The sequence below is a fragment of the Rattus norvegicus genome, chromosome 19 (assembly GCF_021556685.1).
Source record: "Rattus norvegicus strain SHRSP/BbbUtx chromosome 19, alternate assembly SHRSP_T2T, whole genome shotgun sequence".
In the NCBI taxonomy this organism is placed as follows: Eukaryota; Metazoa; Chordata; class Mammalia; order Rodentia; family Muridae; genus Rattus; species Rattus norvegicus.
In genome coordinates this window covers 67,813,972-67,830,193 of record NC_141552.1, presented here as the reverse complement: position 1 = coordinate 67,830,193, position 16,222 = coordinate 67,813,972, and the positions used below count along the sequence as shown (strand labels likewise).

The 16,222-nt window shown below is 53.1% G+C and overlaps 1 protein-coding gene across 3 annotated transcripts; it reads left to right on the top strand.

Annotated features, from left to right (window-relative positions):
- Positions 1 to 4,036: 4,036 nt before the first annotated feature.
- Positions 4,037 to 15,879, top strand: Agt (angiotensinogen). Of its 3 annotated transcripts, XM_087593852.1 has the most exons (6): positions 4,175 to 4,206; positions 9,029 to 9,199; positions 9,521 to 10,379; positions 12,992 to 13,259; positions 14,574 to 14,718; positions 15,343 to 15,879. In XM_087593852.1, exons 3-6 carry the CDS (start codon positions 9,551 to 9,553, stop codon positions 15,532 to 15,534), a joined length of 1,434 nt encoding a protein of 477 aa, XP_087449978.1. In that variant the 5' UTR covers positions 4,175 to 4,206; positions 9,029 to 9,199; positions 9,521 to 9,550; the 3' UTR covers positions 15,535 to 15,879. The 3 variants fall into 3 exon arrangements, with proteins under 3 accessions (NP_602308.1, XP_087449978.1, XP_087449979.1); NM_134432.2 differs by lacking the exon at positions 9,029 to 9,199 and having other exon boundaries at positions 4,037 to 4,206; positions 15,343 to 15,834; XM_087593853.1 differs by lacking the exon at positions 9,029 to 9,199 and having other exon boundaries at positions 4,175 to 4,424.
- Positions 15,880 to 16,222: the final 343 nt, after the last annotated feature.

Here is a 16,222-nt window from a genome sequence, read left to right as displayed (position 1 = left end):
ATTGTGGCCACTTCCACATGAACATGCAGGCAGTGTGAGCTGCTGAACTCTCCACACGGGCAGCTGTCACGACTTAGTGGCAGGCAAGGAACACCAGCAAACAGTGTTTCCTGGCAGTCCTCCAGTGATGGCCTTTGCTCCCTCCTCCTCCTCCTCCTCCTCCTCTTCCTCCTCCACTTCCTCCTCCTTCTCCTCTTCTTCCTCCTCTTCCTCCTCCACTTCCTCCTCCTTCTCCTCCTCTTCCTCCTCTTCCTCCTCCTCCTCCTCCTCCTCCTCCTCCTCCCCCCCCTCTTCTTCTTCTTTACAGGGTCTTACTCTGTAGCCCACACTGGCCTTGAACTTGAGGTGTCCTCCTGGCTCTATCGCCCTAGGATTGGAATTGTAACCTGCCCCACCACGCCCCGTATCCACTCCGCCTTGCCCCCTCTCTTCCTCGTCTGCAGTGGAAAGACACTAGTGTTTGTGTTTCCAAATTTCTTTGCTATGTTTTCCATAGGAGAACGGACCATTGTGTAAATATTATTTCCAGAGCTCAGCTTTCGCAAGAGACAGCCTGCCAGACCCACGGGACAGCTCTTCGACCATTGCTTGGAGCTCTGGTGGCAAGAGGGTGATGACATTTTTCCATAGGAAGGGCCATGACTTATCTAAACTCACAGCCGGGGCAGAAGCACCCTTCCGTAGACTTTCCTAGTACCTGCGCCAAGGCAAACATGGAGTTTGGACCAGCAGCATGAAGCTGTGGCTGTGGGCACGAGTGCTAATGAGCTAGAGTGGAGGGAAGGGTTGGGAAACCATATTTTCTGTCTGCCCCGTGGCCTCATTCGGCTCTGACGGAAATAGTACTCTGTGTGTCACAGGACAAACAGGCACCCTGAGGACATCCCCAGAATCTGCCACTTTAAATAGGAGACTTAGTTTCGACGTGCGTGACTGCTGAGGGATTCTTATTGACAAACAGTTTCGGGAATTGACTCCGTTAAGCTTTCTGAGAGTTGCTCAGTGGGTAGAGTACTTCCTGGCATGGCCGAGGCCCCGCGTTCCCTCTCCATACACCAGGCACGGGCATGCATGTCTGTAACCCCAGCACTAGAGAAACAGAGGAAGGAGATCGAGTCATCCTCAGCTACATTGTGAATTTGAGGCCAGCCTGGGTTATATGAGATGCTTCCTTAAAAACGAGAAAGCCACTAAAGTCATTTTCCTTAACTAGTTGATATATTTTTAACAATATTTTTCCTAACAACCCATCCTTCGTTTTTACTTCTGTCAGGATGTCAGGTCTACAGTGGGGGTTGGGAGGCTGGCATAGCTCTATGGTACCTGTGCAAATCCACCCCCAACACCATAAAGAAAAGGCCCAAACAAGCAGCAAAACCAAAAGACAATAGAGTCCTGACTTCCAAGGCCCTGGTAACGTTTATCCCTGTCATACACAAACATGCATGCATGCATAAAACACACACACACACACACACATACACATGCAAGCCACTTGGATATGCAAACACACACAAACTGAGCAAGGCATGCAGCTATGCACAAGCCAACACAGACAAGAAAATAAAACAAGTGCACGCATGCACCGATCATGCATAAATGCTTGTGGGTACAAGCCACGTACATGCACACACAAGCACACAGACGACAACATACACATACATGCACAGCCTTTCTTAAAGACAAAAATATGCCCATTAGTTTTCCTTTTAGTGCAAGGCTCTCGACTATACTTGCACTGACAGGGATTCGGGAAGCTCCAACAGTTGAGTGCAGGCATGTGTGTGAGCCTCTGTGCTCTGAGCCTGGGCTTGTGGTTTCATAAACGTAGCAAACCACAGTGAGACCCCAGGAGAGCTGTGGTACCTAGCAGGCATGGTGTGGGGCCGGTGGCTGGCAGCTGTGAGGGGGCTACTGGGGAACCCAAGCCAAGGGATAAGCCTACCTGTGGATAGGCTTAGGTCAAAAAGAGATCTGGGAAGACACTGTGGAGGAATGGGAGAGACACTAGCCGTGAGCTGGCACATGCTTGTGTGGCAAGGGAAGCCAGCCATGGAGGTCCCAGGATGCAGATGGAGGAAGCTCTGCCTCCCTCTCACACTCTTTCCTAGAGAGTGAAGGAGCAAGGGACCATGGGGGCTTCAGGCCAGTCAGCTAACCCCCTCAGAGCAGACGGAGGCTACACAGCCAGCCTGGACCAAGAGCCCTGTTGTCTGACTTGCCACTCCAGGTGGAGTAAATAAGTCTGTGGAGTGATGACCAGCCAGCAGAGACTGACGCAGAGGAGGCTCGTGCTCAGACAGCCTTAGTAGCAAGGGCTACCTGCTCTCAGTACAGTGCGGTTACACCTCAGTCTGGTCCCAGGCTTCCTCACGCTGGACAATTGGCTAGAACAGCTCCAGCAGTCACGTTGCCTCTGCTGACTGGTTTCTCATGAGGCCCACAGAAATAGCCAGGGTCAGAATGGCTGACAGTACAGGACCTCGTCAGATGGCAAGTACATCTTCATTCCTGGCTGTGTTCCTCAGCTTGGGAATTCTCCAAACCCCAGGGCAAAGGCTCTTTACTGAGGCTCCCCTGCATACAGGGCTGGCGACATCCCTGCCATCACTGGCCAGCTCCATAGCCGCCCTTCTCTCTTCGCAGAGGGCTGAGGCTGAAAGTTCCTTTGGATCGCATGGCCAGTCTCTCTGGTCACTACCCATCTCCTGAGATGACCGTGAGGCCTTCATCTCCCAGACTTCTCACAGGGGACAACAAGATGTTCAGTGAGCTTAAGAATCCAGCCATCTAGTGCTTGCCTAGCAAGGGCAAGGCCCTGGGTTCGGTCCCCAGCTCCGAAAAAAAGAAAAGAAAAAAAAAAAAAAAGAATCCAGCCATCTGTGGTCAGAAACAGAGAGGAGAGACCTATCTATCACTATACTTGGGAACTCTACTCTTGTGTCCCCAGCACAGGGCCTCCTGCTGAACCCCAAAGCTACTAAGGCATCCACACACTCCTCTAGGAAATCTATGCACCACTGCCCTTTCCTGAGCTCTTACTCCTTGTACATCCCTTGGTCCTCTGGCATCCTTAGTCCTGAGTGCAGACCGTCATGGCTGCAGCCTGGAGTGCAGACCGTCATGGCTGTAGCCTTGATGCCTCCAACAACTGGCTTCCCACTGAGATAGATCTTCTGGTAATTATTTTACATCTGTGCGCAGAGAAGGTCACTCTCTAGAGCCCAGCTCAGACACCATCAAATCCTGCATGGTCCATCTAGTTTCTTCTGAGCCAGGGACTGCTCTGCCAATCCTCCCTTTCCGCCTTCACTTTCTAGTGCCACTTTAGGGTAAAGGCAGGTTGTGCCTGTGTCAACTCCATGGCCAAGAGATTACTTGACGTACTGGATGCAAGGCAAGTTAGTCGCCCACCCATGGTGGACTACAGGGGCAACCGTCTACCAGACCTACTCCTGCTGTCTTCTCAGCTCCCACCCTTCCTTGGGATCCACCCGTCTCATTCTCTAAACCTCCATGACTATTCCACACTCAAGGGCGGTGCTCTGAAACCTCCAGCCTCCAAAACAGCCGCCTTCCATCCACAAGCCCAGAACATTTTGTTTCAATATGGCTTTACCACAGTTGGGATTTCCCAACCTGACCAGATGTGCTAGAAGTTTCCCAAAGGTGCGGGAAGGGACTGGAAGCCCCTGTGCAGAACAGACAACTAACGTAATTACAACCATTCAAGGTCGTCCATCCTGAGAGCCGCTGATGACTTATGAGAGGTTCATCTCCTGCAGGTAGGTCCCTTCCTGGCATGTCCTGAGAGGCTTATAAGCAGATCACGAGGGGCTTACGTCCCAAGGTCTGCATGGTGGCTTCAGTTGTCACAACCCAGCCAGTCCTGTGACTGTGATCCCAGCTCCGGGGAACTGGGGTAAATATGTAACTCAACGCCAGCCCTTTTTTTTTTTTTTTTTTTTTTTTTTTTGCCTGAAGCTCATCTGCCACTAGGGCTTCCTGGAAGGGACCCAGCGGAACATCGCCCTGGCCTTGCTCCATCTTGGCTAAGCCTGGATTCCCATGGTCCCCCGACCTGGGTCCTCCCCCAGCCTCTGTACAGAGTAGCCTGGGAATAGATCCATCTTCACCCCCTCGAGTATAAATAAGGCTGCTTGGTTCACCAGGGGATAGCTGTGCTTGTCTGGGCTGGAGCTAAAGGTAAGCAGAGCCCTCTTGGGTCCTTTCTGGTCCTTCGTGGGATCTGACTGGGCAGGAGCTGAGCTTCAGGGAAGAAGAGGAGGCAGGGGTTGGGTAGAGACACTGGAAGGGGTTGGATGGCATTTGTCCTGGAGTGAGGAGCTAGAAGTCTGTGGTGGCAGGCGCTTCAGATGTGACCACTGACTTGTGTCTCCTCTCCCGAAAGGCTAGATGTCCAGGTAAGCTGTCCCCTGCGGGTCACCACTCTGGGCTCACCGGCAACTGCTTGTGTTTTGTTAGGGGATGGCCAGGCCTTCTGCTTCCCGTGAGCCCAGATGGGTCCTCAAAGGCAGAGGGACTTTCACAGGCTCAGCACTAGAGTGGCTGAGTCCGCTGAACCTCTTCCAGCTCGAAGGGAGAACAAGGCTCCATTGTTTGGACTGCAAGCAGCAAGGAGGGACAGGTCCCATGGTCATCTCAAGTAGCATCTCTGTCCAGGCTCAGTGCTGGGGCCTGGGTCTTGTGGCTTCTCACCACGTCCTGTAGCGTCTCAACTTACCCCTCTGCAAACAGGCTCCTTGTGGTTCGAAGGTTCTCTAGGGCTGGGGATAAGTTAGGAGCACCCAGTAGCAAGGAAGAACTTTGATAATGTCAAGCTAAGCAAAAAAGGTAGCTCCTTATTTTCAGTGTGTGTGTGTATGTGTATGTGTGTGCGTGTGTGTGTGTGTACATGTGTGTGTGCATGTGTGTGTGCATGTATGTATGCACGTGTGTGTGCATGTGTGTGTGCATGTGTGTGCATGTGTGTGCGTACACGTGTGTGCTGTGTAGTGTATGTGCATCTTATTTATTCATTTATTTTTGTTTTTCGAGACAGGGTTTCTCTGTTGTAGCCTTTGCTGTCCTAGAACTCACTCCGTAGAGCATGCTGGCCTCAGATTCGGAGACCTGTCTGCCTCGGCCTCCTGAGTGCTGGGACTAAATGATTTTTTTTTTTAAATTTTAAGACAGGGTCTTACTGTGTAGCTCTGGTTGCCCTAGAACTCACAAAATTCTGTCTGCCTCTGCCTCTGATTCTATCACCATGCCCTGCCCAAGGTATGTGTGTATTTATATGAATGTGACATATGTGTATGATGTGTGTGTGTGTGTGTGTGTGAAGTGTGTGTGGTATATGGGGAGTGTGGAGACTCAAGAGCCATGAACACAGATAGAGGCCAGAGGAGGACATCAGCTGTCCTGCCAGGTACTGTCCTCCTTAGTCTCTGGAGACAGGGTCCCTTACTGAAGTTGGGGCTAGGCTGGCAGACAGGAAGCCCGGGAGATCATCCTGTCTCCTCCGTCCACGTCTCTGGAGTTGGGGGATTATGTGGTCATGACTGGTTTGCTGAGCCTGCCCCGGGCTCCTCAGTTCCTTCTTTCTTTCAAGAGGAAGTGTGCGTCGTGTCTAGATACCACTCATGGAGTCAGGTGTCAGGTCTGAGTCCCAGCTGTGTGACCTGGTGCTGGCCACAAGACTTGTCTGTTCCTCTACAAAACAGCACTGACGACTCCACCCCTGGCTGTCCCAGGATGACCTTAGGGAGGTGGGCTAACCTGTGGCTGCTCGGTAGAGAGAAGGCGAGGGAGGGGTGTGGGAGCCCAGGGTAGACTTTGAGAGGTGAAGAGGATGCACTTAGGGTGAACTTGACTGGCAGCAGCTTATGGCTGAGAGCAAACAGTCACTTGTGCCTGAGGACAGTGGTGACGCGCTTCCTGGGACAGTGGCTGTGGCACAGCTTCCCCCTCCCCCCCTGGACAGAGGCCATTCACGGGGACAGCAATATGGGAAGCATTGTTTTCACCTCGATGGCTCACCCTGCCCATGGGGGACCGAGGCAGGCTCGACCCTACTGTGCCTTGGTTTATAATAGCACAGTGAACAGGATGCCGTCATTCCTGGGAGGAATGGGAGGGCCAGTGGGTACAGGCAGAGTTTTCTACTCTGCTTTTCAGAACCACAGAACTTTGGGAACATTGAGTGGATCAGATGCATGTGCCAGGAGGGTAAAGTGCAGGACAGTCAGAAGCCAAAGGTGACCAGTGGGATGACCAGAGCAGAGCAAAGAGTACCTTGCCTGTCTGGAGGCAATATTCTATGTGTGGCCCAGGCCAAGTGCCACGACCCGGGTGTGGGGGGCCAGGGTGACCTCGGAGCTTTGCAACACCAGAGTGACATCCTGAGATCATTAACTTACCAAGAGAAAAGTTTTGTCTTGGCTCGTGGGACTGGAGTCACAGGTCAAATTCAGACAGACTTGTTGCTCGGGACCTTCTGGGGGTGTTGGCTATCAACAGCAACAGTGGCATTTGGCCAAACAAATTGCTTCCCATGTAGCAAGGAAGCAAAACCAGTGAAGGAAAGACGCAGGTCCTGAGATCACTCTTTTTTTTTTTTTTTTTTTTTTTTGGTTCTTTTTTTCGGAGCTGGGGACCGAACCCAGGGCCTTGCGCTTTCTAGGCAAGCGCTCTACCACTGAGCTAAATCCCCAATACCCCTGCGATCACTCTTAATGGCACGGCCCTAGTGGCCTCAGGGCCCCCACTAGGACTTACATCCTAAATGTTTACAGCACCTCCCACGGACCAATGCTGGGCATTAAGATTGTCACACAGGGGGGTTGGGGATTTAGCTCAGTGGTAGGGCGCTTGCCTAGCAAACGCAAGGCCCTGGGTTCAGTCCCCAGCTCCAGAAAAAAGAAAAAAAAAGATTGTCACATAGGAACCTTGCGAGGGTTTGCCGAGCACAGCGGAAGGTGGGAGAAGCAGAAAGGAAGGGTCAAGGTGACCTCCAGTCAGGGTTGAGGCACCAAGGCCCAGCGGTGGTCGCCATAGTGAGGTAAGGGGTAGGAAGCCACACATCAGGCTGGTTCCTTCTATTGAAGCAAGAGCACGTGGTTCACACGGTCAGAACTGAAGGGCAGATAGAGCTCGCCTCCCCACACCAGGATCAGAGGAGTAAGACGTGGGTTTTTCAGAGTCAGCTCAGGACCCTTCTGCTAAGATCGCAGGCTAACTCTATGAACTGTGTGTGGTAGCTAAGGCTGGAGCTGAGGTTCAAGGAGAAAGGCTATCCAGTTCAATGGACCACCTCATCCTTGGTCCATGACTGGCCAGAGCCCCAAGCCCTTCCTGTGCTCCACAGCCATCTGGGCAGTTGGCAAATCAACCCCCGGCTGAAGATAGACTGTTGAAGTGAGCAGGCTGGGCAGACAGGCCAGTCATGGAGTCTTCTGTAGCTGCTGTGTGGGATCCAGTCTGCCTGGAGCACGTAACGGGCAGGAAGGGTCTGGCCTTGGGCAAGGCCTTTGGTTCCCAATTCTGGCTGCAGGCTAGGCTCTAATGGACACTAAAGTCAATCAATCCTAGGGCACACCCATGTGGGTACAACGGCTCCACAGAGTGGGCAGTCCTCATGTCCTTCTCTAGGGATGAGCTTATAGCCTTTGTCACTTGTATGCCTGGTTCCACCAGGACTATGCTACGGTCTAGTATGATAACAAAAGGACCTTCAGAAACCCAAAGCAAGGCATGGTCAGAGCCAAGTTCTTCTGAGGCCTCTCTCTGCCTTTGGCTTGCAGATTCCCTCCTCTCCCTGTGACTCTAATAGATTTCTCTGTTCCTGTATCCTGATATCCCTTTGTGTGTGTGTGTGTGTGTGTGTGTGTGTGTGTGTGTGTGTGTGTGCATATGTGTGTTTGTGTGTGTGCATATGTGTGTATTTGAGTGTGTGTGTCTGAGTGTGTGCATATGTGTGTATGTGAGTGTGTCTGTGTGTGTGTATATGTGTGTGTGTGCATATGTGTGTAGAGCCTGGATGACCACCTTTTGTGTCATGTCAAAATTGTGTCCATCTCCTTTGAGACAGGGTCTCTATTGGCTTAGAGCTCACACATTAGGCTAGATTAATTTGCCAGAGAACCCTGGGGAGTCAAACCCCAGGAATCTACCTGTCTTCGGTGCCTGAGCACGGAGGTTACGTGCATCTGCTGCCATACCTAAAGGTTTATTATTTATTTTATATATATGAGTACACTGTCGCTGTCTTCAGACACACCAGAAGAAGACATCAGATCCCATTACAGATGGTTGTGAGCTACCATGTGGTTGCTGGGATTTGAACTCAGGACCTCTGAAAGCACTGTCAGTGCTCTTAACTACTGAGCCATCTCTCCAGCCCCACACCTACTAGTTTTACATGGGTCCTGGGGATCCAGCCCAGGTCCTCAGGCTTGCGATAGAAGTACTTCAGCACCTGATCTGTATCCCTGTCCCTCCTTGCCCTCTGTGTAGAAAAATGCCAGTCAATTTACATCCGAGCCCACCAGGAGGGCCTCATCTTACTTGGTCGTGTCTTTAAAGGCTCTGTCTCCAAATACAGTCACATTCTGATGACCGTGGTGGAGCAGGCCTGGAATCCTGGCTATGGCGGGGGATGAAGCAGAAGGGTCACAGGCTCAAAGCTGCCTAGAAGAGAGAGTGGTTTCAAAGTTAGCCAGGGCGACTTATTGGACCTTGTCTTAAAAAAAAAAATTTTTAGTCAAAAGAGTGCTAGAGGTGTGGCTCGTTGGGAGAATGCTTTCTGATCATGCGTGAGAGCCCAGGTTGATCTCCAGCCCACTTATAAACTACAAGGGGTGGGGTGCAGGAGCTGGAGGCAGGAGGATCAGAACTTCCAAGTCATCCTAATCTATCTAGGGGTTCAAGACCAACTGGGTCTGCATGAAATCTTGTCTGGGGTGGGATGTAACGGTAAAGCACCTACTTAGCAACTCAAGAGGCCCTGGGTTCCATCCCCAAACAGCCACACTCCAGGGTCCCGGAGGTGGGAGCAACTCGGCGGGTGACAGTGCGTTCCACACGGATCATCCTGGGTTCCCATGGATCTCTGACTGCACTCCTCCTCCTCCTAACTGACCCGAGCTGTAGGTGCCTCCTCCTGGGTCGTCTACAGTAGCCTTGCTTCGAGCCTTGAGTGAGTTCTTAAGTACATAGCAAACAAAAGCAGATAGCAAGGGACGGGTAGAAGCACCAGAAATACAGCAAACATCGGATCAGGCTCTCAAGACGTCCAGCAGAGACGACTGAACAAGTGCACCCACACACCCTGGCATGGGGATGGGGAGTCAGCCCTATTTCCAAAAGCCAGTAGCTCAGAGAGCGGGAGCAGCACATGGCAGTTTAGCCACAGAGTGCACATTACACACAGTCATGGGGAATACCAGGGCAACTAAAGGTTTGGCTTCAGGGCTCCAAATAACCACTTTTCACTCTCACAAAAAACCCATTATTCCAGGACACACAGAAGCAAGTCCACAGATCCGTGATGACTCCCACGGGGGCAGGCCTGAAGGCCACCATCTTCTGCATCCTGACCTGGGTCAGCCTGACAGCTGGGGACCGCGTATACATCCACCCCTTTCATCTCCTCTACTACAGCAAGAGCACCTGCGCCCAGCTGGAGAACCCCAGTGTGGAGACGCTCCCAGAGCCAACCTTTGAGCCTGTGCCCATTCAGGCCAAGACCTCCCCCGTGGATGAGAAGACCCTGCGAGATAAGCTCGTGCTGGCCACTGAGAAGCTAGAGGCTGAGGATCGGCAGCGAGCTGCCCAGGTCGCGATGATTGCCAACTTCATGGGTTTCCGCATGTACAAGATGCTGAGTGAGGCAAGAGGTGTAGCCAGTGGGGCCGTCCTCTCTCCACCGGCCCTCTTTGGCACCCTGGTCTCTTTCTACCTTGGATCGTTGGATCCCACGGCCAGCCAGTTGCAGGTGCTGCTGGGCGTCCCTGTGAAGGAGGGAGACTGCACCTCCCGGCTGGACGGACATAAGGTCCTCACTGCCCTGCAGGCTGTTCAGGGCTTGCTGGTCACCCAGGGTGGAAGCAGCAGCCAGACACCCCTGCTACAGTCCACCGTGGTGGGCCTCTTCACTGCCCCAGGCTTGCGCCTAAAACAGCCATTTGTTGAGAGCTTGGGTCCCTTCACCCCCGCCATCTTCCCTCGCTCTCTGGACTTATCCACTGACCCAGTTCTTGCTGCCCAGAAAATCAACAGGTTTGTGCAGGCTGTGACAGGGTGGAAGATGAACTTGCCACTAGAGGGGGTCAGCACGGACAGCACCCTATTTTTCAACACCTACGTTCACTTCCAAGGTGAGGCAAACGCTTGGGTCATTGGTCCTGGCTGGGTTTCTATGGCATCCCCATGGTTCATGCGTGAGAGGGACAGAGATGACAGGTTTCTGCCTCTGTGTTACCAGTGACTCCCTGGAGGCCAAAAAAGATAACCTGACTCAAGATGGCATGGCCCTGCCCAACTGCCCTTCTGGGCTGGGTGATGCTCTTGAGGCTAGAGTGGCTGACCCACGCAGGAATACCCAGCTTACTCCCTCCCTCACACGGGGAGCTGCCGTATATCCCTGTCTGAGAAGTTGCCCATCTGTTCTATGGCCTCTTACTACTTGTAAACCAGGCAGAGGGCTCTGAGGGGCAGGAGATCCTGACCCTCCTGGTTTCTCAAGAGACGTCAGCAAGTATGGAGACACCCCCCCCCCCCGAGCAAATGCCTGGGGCAGTACTGCAGGGAACAGCACTAACTGAAGAGGAAGGGAATGAGTTGTAACAGGCTGGAGAAGGCCACAGGCAGACATCCTTGCAAAGCCTTGGGAGACCAGGTTAGGAGTGTGCAGGGGCTGGGCTCAGAGAGGGCAGACCTTGGGAGGATGCTCTTTTTCCAGTGGGCTGAGGGGGACAGTTTTATTCCTAGGACATTGGACCTTGGCCCACAACAGCATGGCAGGTGTGTGTGTGTGTGTGTGTGTGTGTGTGTGTGTGTGTGTGTGTGTGTGTATGTGCAGGGTGTGCAGTGGTCCAGGGACACCATCCTGAGAACATGTGCCAGGGCCCCAGGTCTTCAGATTGATGGTTACTAGGGGAGGGGTGACCAATGGGGCCAGCAGCAGGGAGACATCACAGTCTGGGGTAGATGTAGAAGGATCAGGGATGACTGGGCCACTCTGACAATATCTTTGCAGCCTATAAATTCATGTGGGGAAAGACCTTGGCCTGCTTTGAGACTGGGAAAGGTGTGGGGGGTAGAATGTGGACGGAAAGAGGTAACCCTGAGGCTGGTGGAGGGTGGCTACACCCATGTGAGTCGGAAAGGAACCCGGAACTGAGCCACAGTCCCTGTGGGAAACCCTGGGAGGACTATCACTGAGAAAGGAGCACTTCTACAGGGCATCAGTGTCAGTGATGGCTTGCTGTAGAGAATGCCTGTTTTCACACCCCAGACTCTGGAGCCAGCAGGGAACAGAGGAGGGCGAAGGGAAGGAGTGGAGGAGGGGGGGGGAGAGGGAGGTGAGGAGGGAGGGGGAGAGGAGTGAGAACAGGAACGGGAAGGAGGAGGAATGGGAGGAAGAAAAGCAGAGGAAGGGGAAGGAGAAGGAAAAGAGGAGGAGTGGGAAGAGGGGAAGGAGGATTGGGGGAGGGAGGGAGAGGAGGAATGGGAGGAGGAAAAGAGGAGAATGGCAGGAGGAAGGGGGAATAAGGGGAGGAGGAAGAGGAGAAAGAGGAAAGGGAGGGGGAAGTGGAGGAAGAGGAAAAAGAGGGTGGGAAAATGAAGGAAGAGGAAGAGAGGGAGAGGGAAGAAAAGAAAAAAGGAGACGAGGAAGGAAAAGAGGAGAGGTTGGGGGTGGGGCAAAAAATGAGTTGTGCCAGCACTCAGAGGCCTGGATGCTCACTTGTACTCTGTCCTGATCTCACTGCTGTTTGGCCTTTCCTGCCCATCTCCATCCGCCAGAGGCTTGTCCTCTTCCTCACACCCATGAGGCTGCAGACTGCCTCACAAACTCCAGGTCCCCTTAGCAATAGCATTGGGGACAGTTAAGCATTTGTATCTAGCGAAGCCTCAAGGCCTTGGGCTCGTGGTCTCTACAGTGTTCTTTGCCCAGTACTTGATGTCTCCAGAGCTTGAATAGCCCTGGTGGGTTCCATGACACTAAGGGACATGACCAGGGGAAGTTTACTCAGTCCATAATAGGACTGCTGAACAGGGAAGGATCCGGGGAGCATAGGGAGAACAGGAAACAGACAGCTTCACATCTCTCTCAAAGCCTTGTCCTGTTTCACATTTCTCATTTCTTTTTTCTTCATTTATTTATTATGTATAGAGTTCTGCCTGCAGGTACACTTGCACACCAGAAGGGGGCATCAGTTCCCATTACAGATGGTTGTGAACCACCATGTGGTTGCTGGGATTTGAACTCAGGACCTCTGGAAGAGCAGTCAGTGCTCCTAACCGCTGAGTCATTTCTCCAGCCCAATGCCTGGCTCTTACGAGGGACTGGGGCTGTAGGTGCAGGTCATCAGGCCTATAGAGCCAAGTTACCATGGAGCCATCTCTCCAGACCATAATAATGTCTGAGGTTCTAAAGAGTGAGTTTGCAAACCAGAACAGGTCTGGGTTGAGCTTGTCTGTTCAGGTAGGAGCAGACTGAGTCCCTCGGGTGTCCCATGTGAGACCTCAGACTCCACACCAACATGGGCTGTGTTTTTTGCTGCTCTTGGGGTCTCTGCAGGGAACTCAAGTGGCTACAATTAGAAGTAGCATCAGAGAGCACCTGAAGGTGACATCTCCAGGTCAGTACAGCATCACAGAGGGAGTAGAGGTGAGGAAGCTGAGGCAGGAGCCAGGGTGGAAGAGTCCCAGCCCTGCCTCCCCATCCTACCCCCGTTGAGTTTCCTTTGGTCTCTGTTGCTTTCAGGGAAGATGAGAGGCTTCTCCCAGCTGACTGGGCTCCATGAGTTCTGGGTGGACAACAGCACCTCAGTGTCTGTGCCCATGCTCTCGGGCACTGGCAACTTCCAGCACTGGAGTGACGCCCAGAACAACTTCTCCGTGACACGCGTGCCCCTGGGTGAGAGTGTCACCCTGCTGCTGATCCAGCCCCAGTGCGCCTCAGATCTCGACAGGGTGGAGGTCCTCGTCTTCCAGCACGACTTCCTGACTTGGATAAAGAACCCGCCTCCTCGGTAGGAAGCATGTGGGACCCTTGGGAAGTAGATTTGCATCCAATGCACGCTCACACGTCAGCCTGTCCAGGTCTGTCCTGTCACCACCCCTCCCACATCCTGCCATCGGGAGCAGTGTGGTTGCGGGTATGGCTGTTATCTGTGAGGTTACGGATACTACCTTCCTCCACGGGGAGGCAAGGACCCAACTGGGGCTGTTTTTAGGGTTAATATTTGCTGCAAGGAAGCATCGTGACCAAAATGCAAGTTGGGGAGGAAAGGGTTTATCTGGTTTACACTTCTAGATCATAGCCCATCACTGAAGGAAGACAAGACGGGAACTCAAACGGCAGGAACCTGGGAGCAGGAGCTGATGCAGAGGCCATGGAGGGGCGCTGTTCACTGACTTGTTCCTCCTGGCTTGGCCAGCCTGCTTTATTATAGAAACAGGACCACCATTCCAGGGTGGAACCACCCACTATGGGCTGGCCCCTCCCCCCATCAATCATTAATTAAGAAAATGCCCTACAGGCCTGCCTACAGCCTGATCTTAAAGGAGGCGCTCTCTTAGTTGAGACTCTAGCTTGTGTCAAGTTGACATAAAACTATCCAGCAGGGGTGGGCACTATCTCATTAGCATTTTGGTTTTTAGAGAGCATCTAGAGTTTGTGGTAATTCCCCCACCTCTGCTTCTCAAGCGCCTGGATGATAGGGTTGAGGTGCTCTGTCTGTCAGGCTAATAGCCAGTTACTCAAAAGCATCTTTGGCTTTTCCAGGGAAGGTGTTCCTCACGCAGCCGGGCTGAGAACGAAGGGCAGACAGCTGCCCACCAGCCCCGAGCTCTCCACAGTAGATGTTCCAGGTTCTCCTCCTGTTTCAGGAGGTTTTGTTGTGTTTGTTTCCAAGAAGTTCCTTGGGGTGACAACGTCCTGTGTTGTGTGGCCCGTCTGGGCATATACGCAAGCAAATATGTATTCACCCCAGATAGGGCAGGGACTTCGGAGCGAAGAATCAATTCCCTCCGAGTAGGATTCGGTCATTCAGAACATTCATTGTGGTTACCTCCGTGAGGCAGCATGGGCGACCACCCGTGGAAGCTGCATCCTTGGAGCTCCCTGAACAACCTGAGGCATCTCTACCAGTCCTCCTACCCCATCCACTATTTCCTGTTTATACAATTCGGGGAGGAACCCGTGGCTCTCCCAGCTTCCAGATGTGTCTTATGCAACTGTTTCAACTCGGGACACAGCTGCACAACACTGGCTGGCTGAGCAGTTACTCTCCTTTCTCAGTGGGTGGGAGCTCCCCAGCACCCTAAAGGCATTATCTCCACAGGGCCATCCGTCTGACCCTGCCGCAGCTGGAAATTCGGGGATCCTACAACCTGCAGGACCTGCTGGCTCAGGCCAAGCTGTCTACCCTTTTGGGTGCTGAGGCAAATCTGGGCAAGATGGGTGACACCAACCCCCGAGTGGGAGAGGTGAGTGCTGCCCTGGCTGTGTCTCAGGGGAGGGCGGGCAGGCGGATGGCCACATGGAGGAAGCTATGCGCAGGGTCAGCAGGGCAGGAAGGAAAGAGCAGGCCCAGTAGGCACTGCCAGGGCTCTCTGGCTCCCAGTGGCATGGGTCACAGCAGTCTCCCTCAGCTCTCTTGGCATCTCTGTTCCTGCTTAGTCCAGCTTTGCATCCTCCACGAAGCTGAGGTAGATTAGGACGGGGATGCCTCGATGCCCTGATCTGCAACTTCTTTGGAGAGCATCTCTGCAGAAGACAGAGAACTATGTAAAACAGAGGAGGTGTCTGGATACTGTTGACGTTGCAAAGGATGCTGGGAAACAGAGGGGAGTCACTAGAGAAAGCATGGCCCCGCCGTGCTGATTAGCCAAATATTGGAGAGTCCCCTCAAGATGGCAGGTGGAGACGGGGCACGCTGAACAGGGGCACGACACCCAGGTGGGAGCTGGGTGTCGGTGCGCAGCCCCCACGTAGAGGACAGTGTGTACACATTGCCTTCTGGCAGGCTGGACAGCGTCCCCCCTCGGGGCAGTTGAGCCCAGTCCCTGTCCTGTAATCCCTCCTGAAGGAGAGATGTCTCTGCTTTGCAGGTTCTCAACAGCATCCTCCTTGAACTCCAAGCAGGCGAGGAGGAGCAGCCCACAGAGTCTGCCCAGCAGCCTGGCTCACCCGAGGTGCTGGACGTGACCCTGAGCAGTCCGTTCCTGTTCGCCATCTACGAGCGGGACTCAGGTGCGCTGCACTTTCTGGGCAGAGTGGATAACCCCCAAAATGTGGTGTGATGCCTCCTGTGTAGCCATGGAGACAAGGCCAGCGTCAGAGAGCTATCCTGGGCAAAAATCAGTGCCTTCACCCCTGGCTTCCCGTCACTCCTTCCAGCAAGGCAGAGGCCGTCTCCTTGGAGATGGCGCTAACTGAGAATAAATGATGAGCAGCAGCCTCCTGGGGTGTGGGTTTGTTTGGACACTGGGGTGAGAGCCAGGAGCTGGCACTCTGTATAGGAGGACTGCCATCCTGGAAAAAAAAAATGGACCAAACAACTGTTTGTGAAATAAAAAAAAAAAAATTCCCTTTTTATTTGAGAACACAAAGTGGGTTTTAACATTAAAATGCACACTGTCCCCTTGTTTTGGGTTTGCAATTAGCTGAGTGTGAGACCACGACCTCCGAGTCCCCTATGCCCTGAGTTCCTATCCCTGGCACCACTCATTCCTCACTTAGCTGAGAGTTCCTCTCAGTGGTAAACTCAGACATGGTGTTACCACTGGCAGAACAGACAAGCTAGTTTCCCTGACAGACTGAGCAATGTGACTGCAGCTCTTGACAGGGAGGCCAACGTATGCTGGCTGGGTGGTGGACGAGAGGGCTGTCACTAAGTGGCACTGAGAGACGACCTGGGCGGAGGGGGCTTCCTTTATATGTGTCCAAAGACCACACAGGGTTGCTACTGCTTCTCTACCTGTCCGCTTG

What these genes read in the sequence shown, in the direction of transcription:
- Agt (XM_087593852.1), top strand. Translation starts at nt 9,551, where the DNA reads ATGACTCCCACGGGGGCAGGCCTGAAGGCCACCATCTTCTGCATCCTG. An exon ending in CACCTACGTTCACTTCCAAG is followed by an intron (nt 10,380 to 12,991) that starts GTGAGGCAAACG and finishes TGTTGCTTTCAG; the next exon opens with GGAAGATGAGAGGCTTCTCC. An exon ending in CCAACCCCCGAGTGGGAGAG is followed by an intron (nt 14,719 to 15,342) that starts GTGAGTGCTGCC and finishes TCTGCTTTGCAG; the next exon opens with GTTCTCAACAGCATCCTCCT.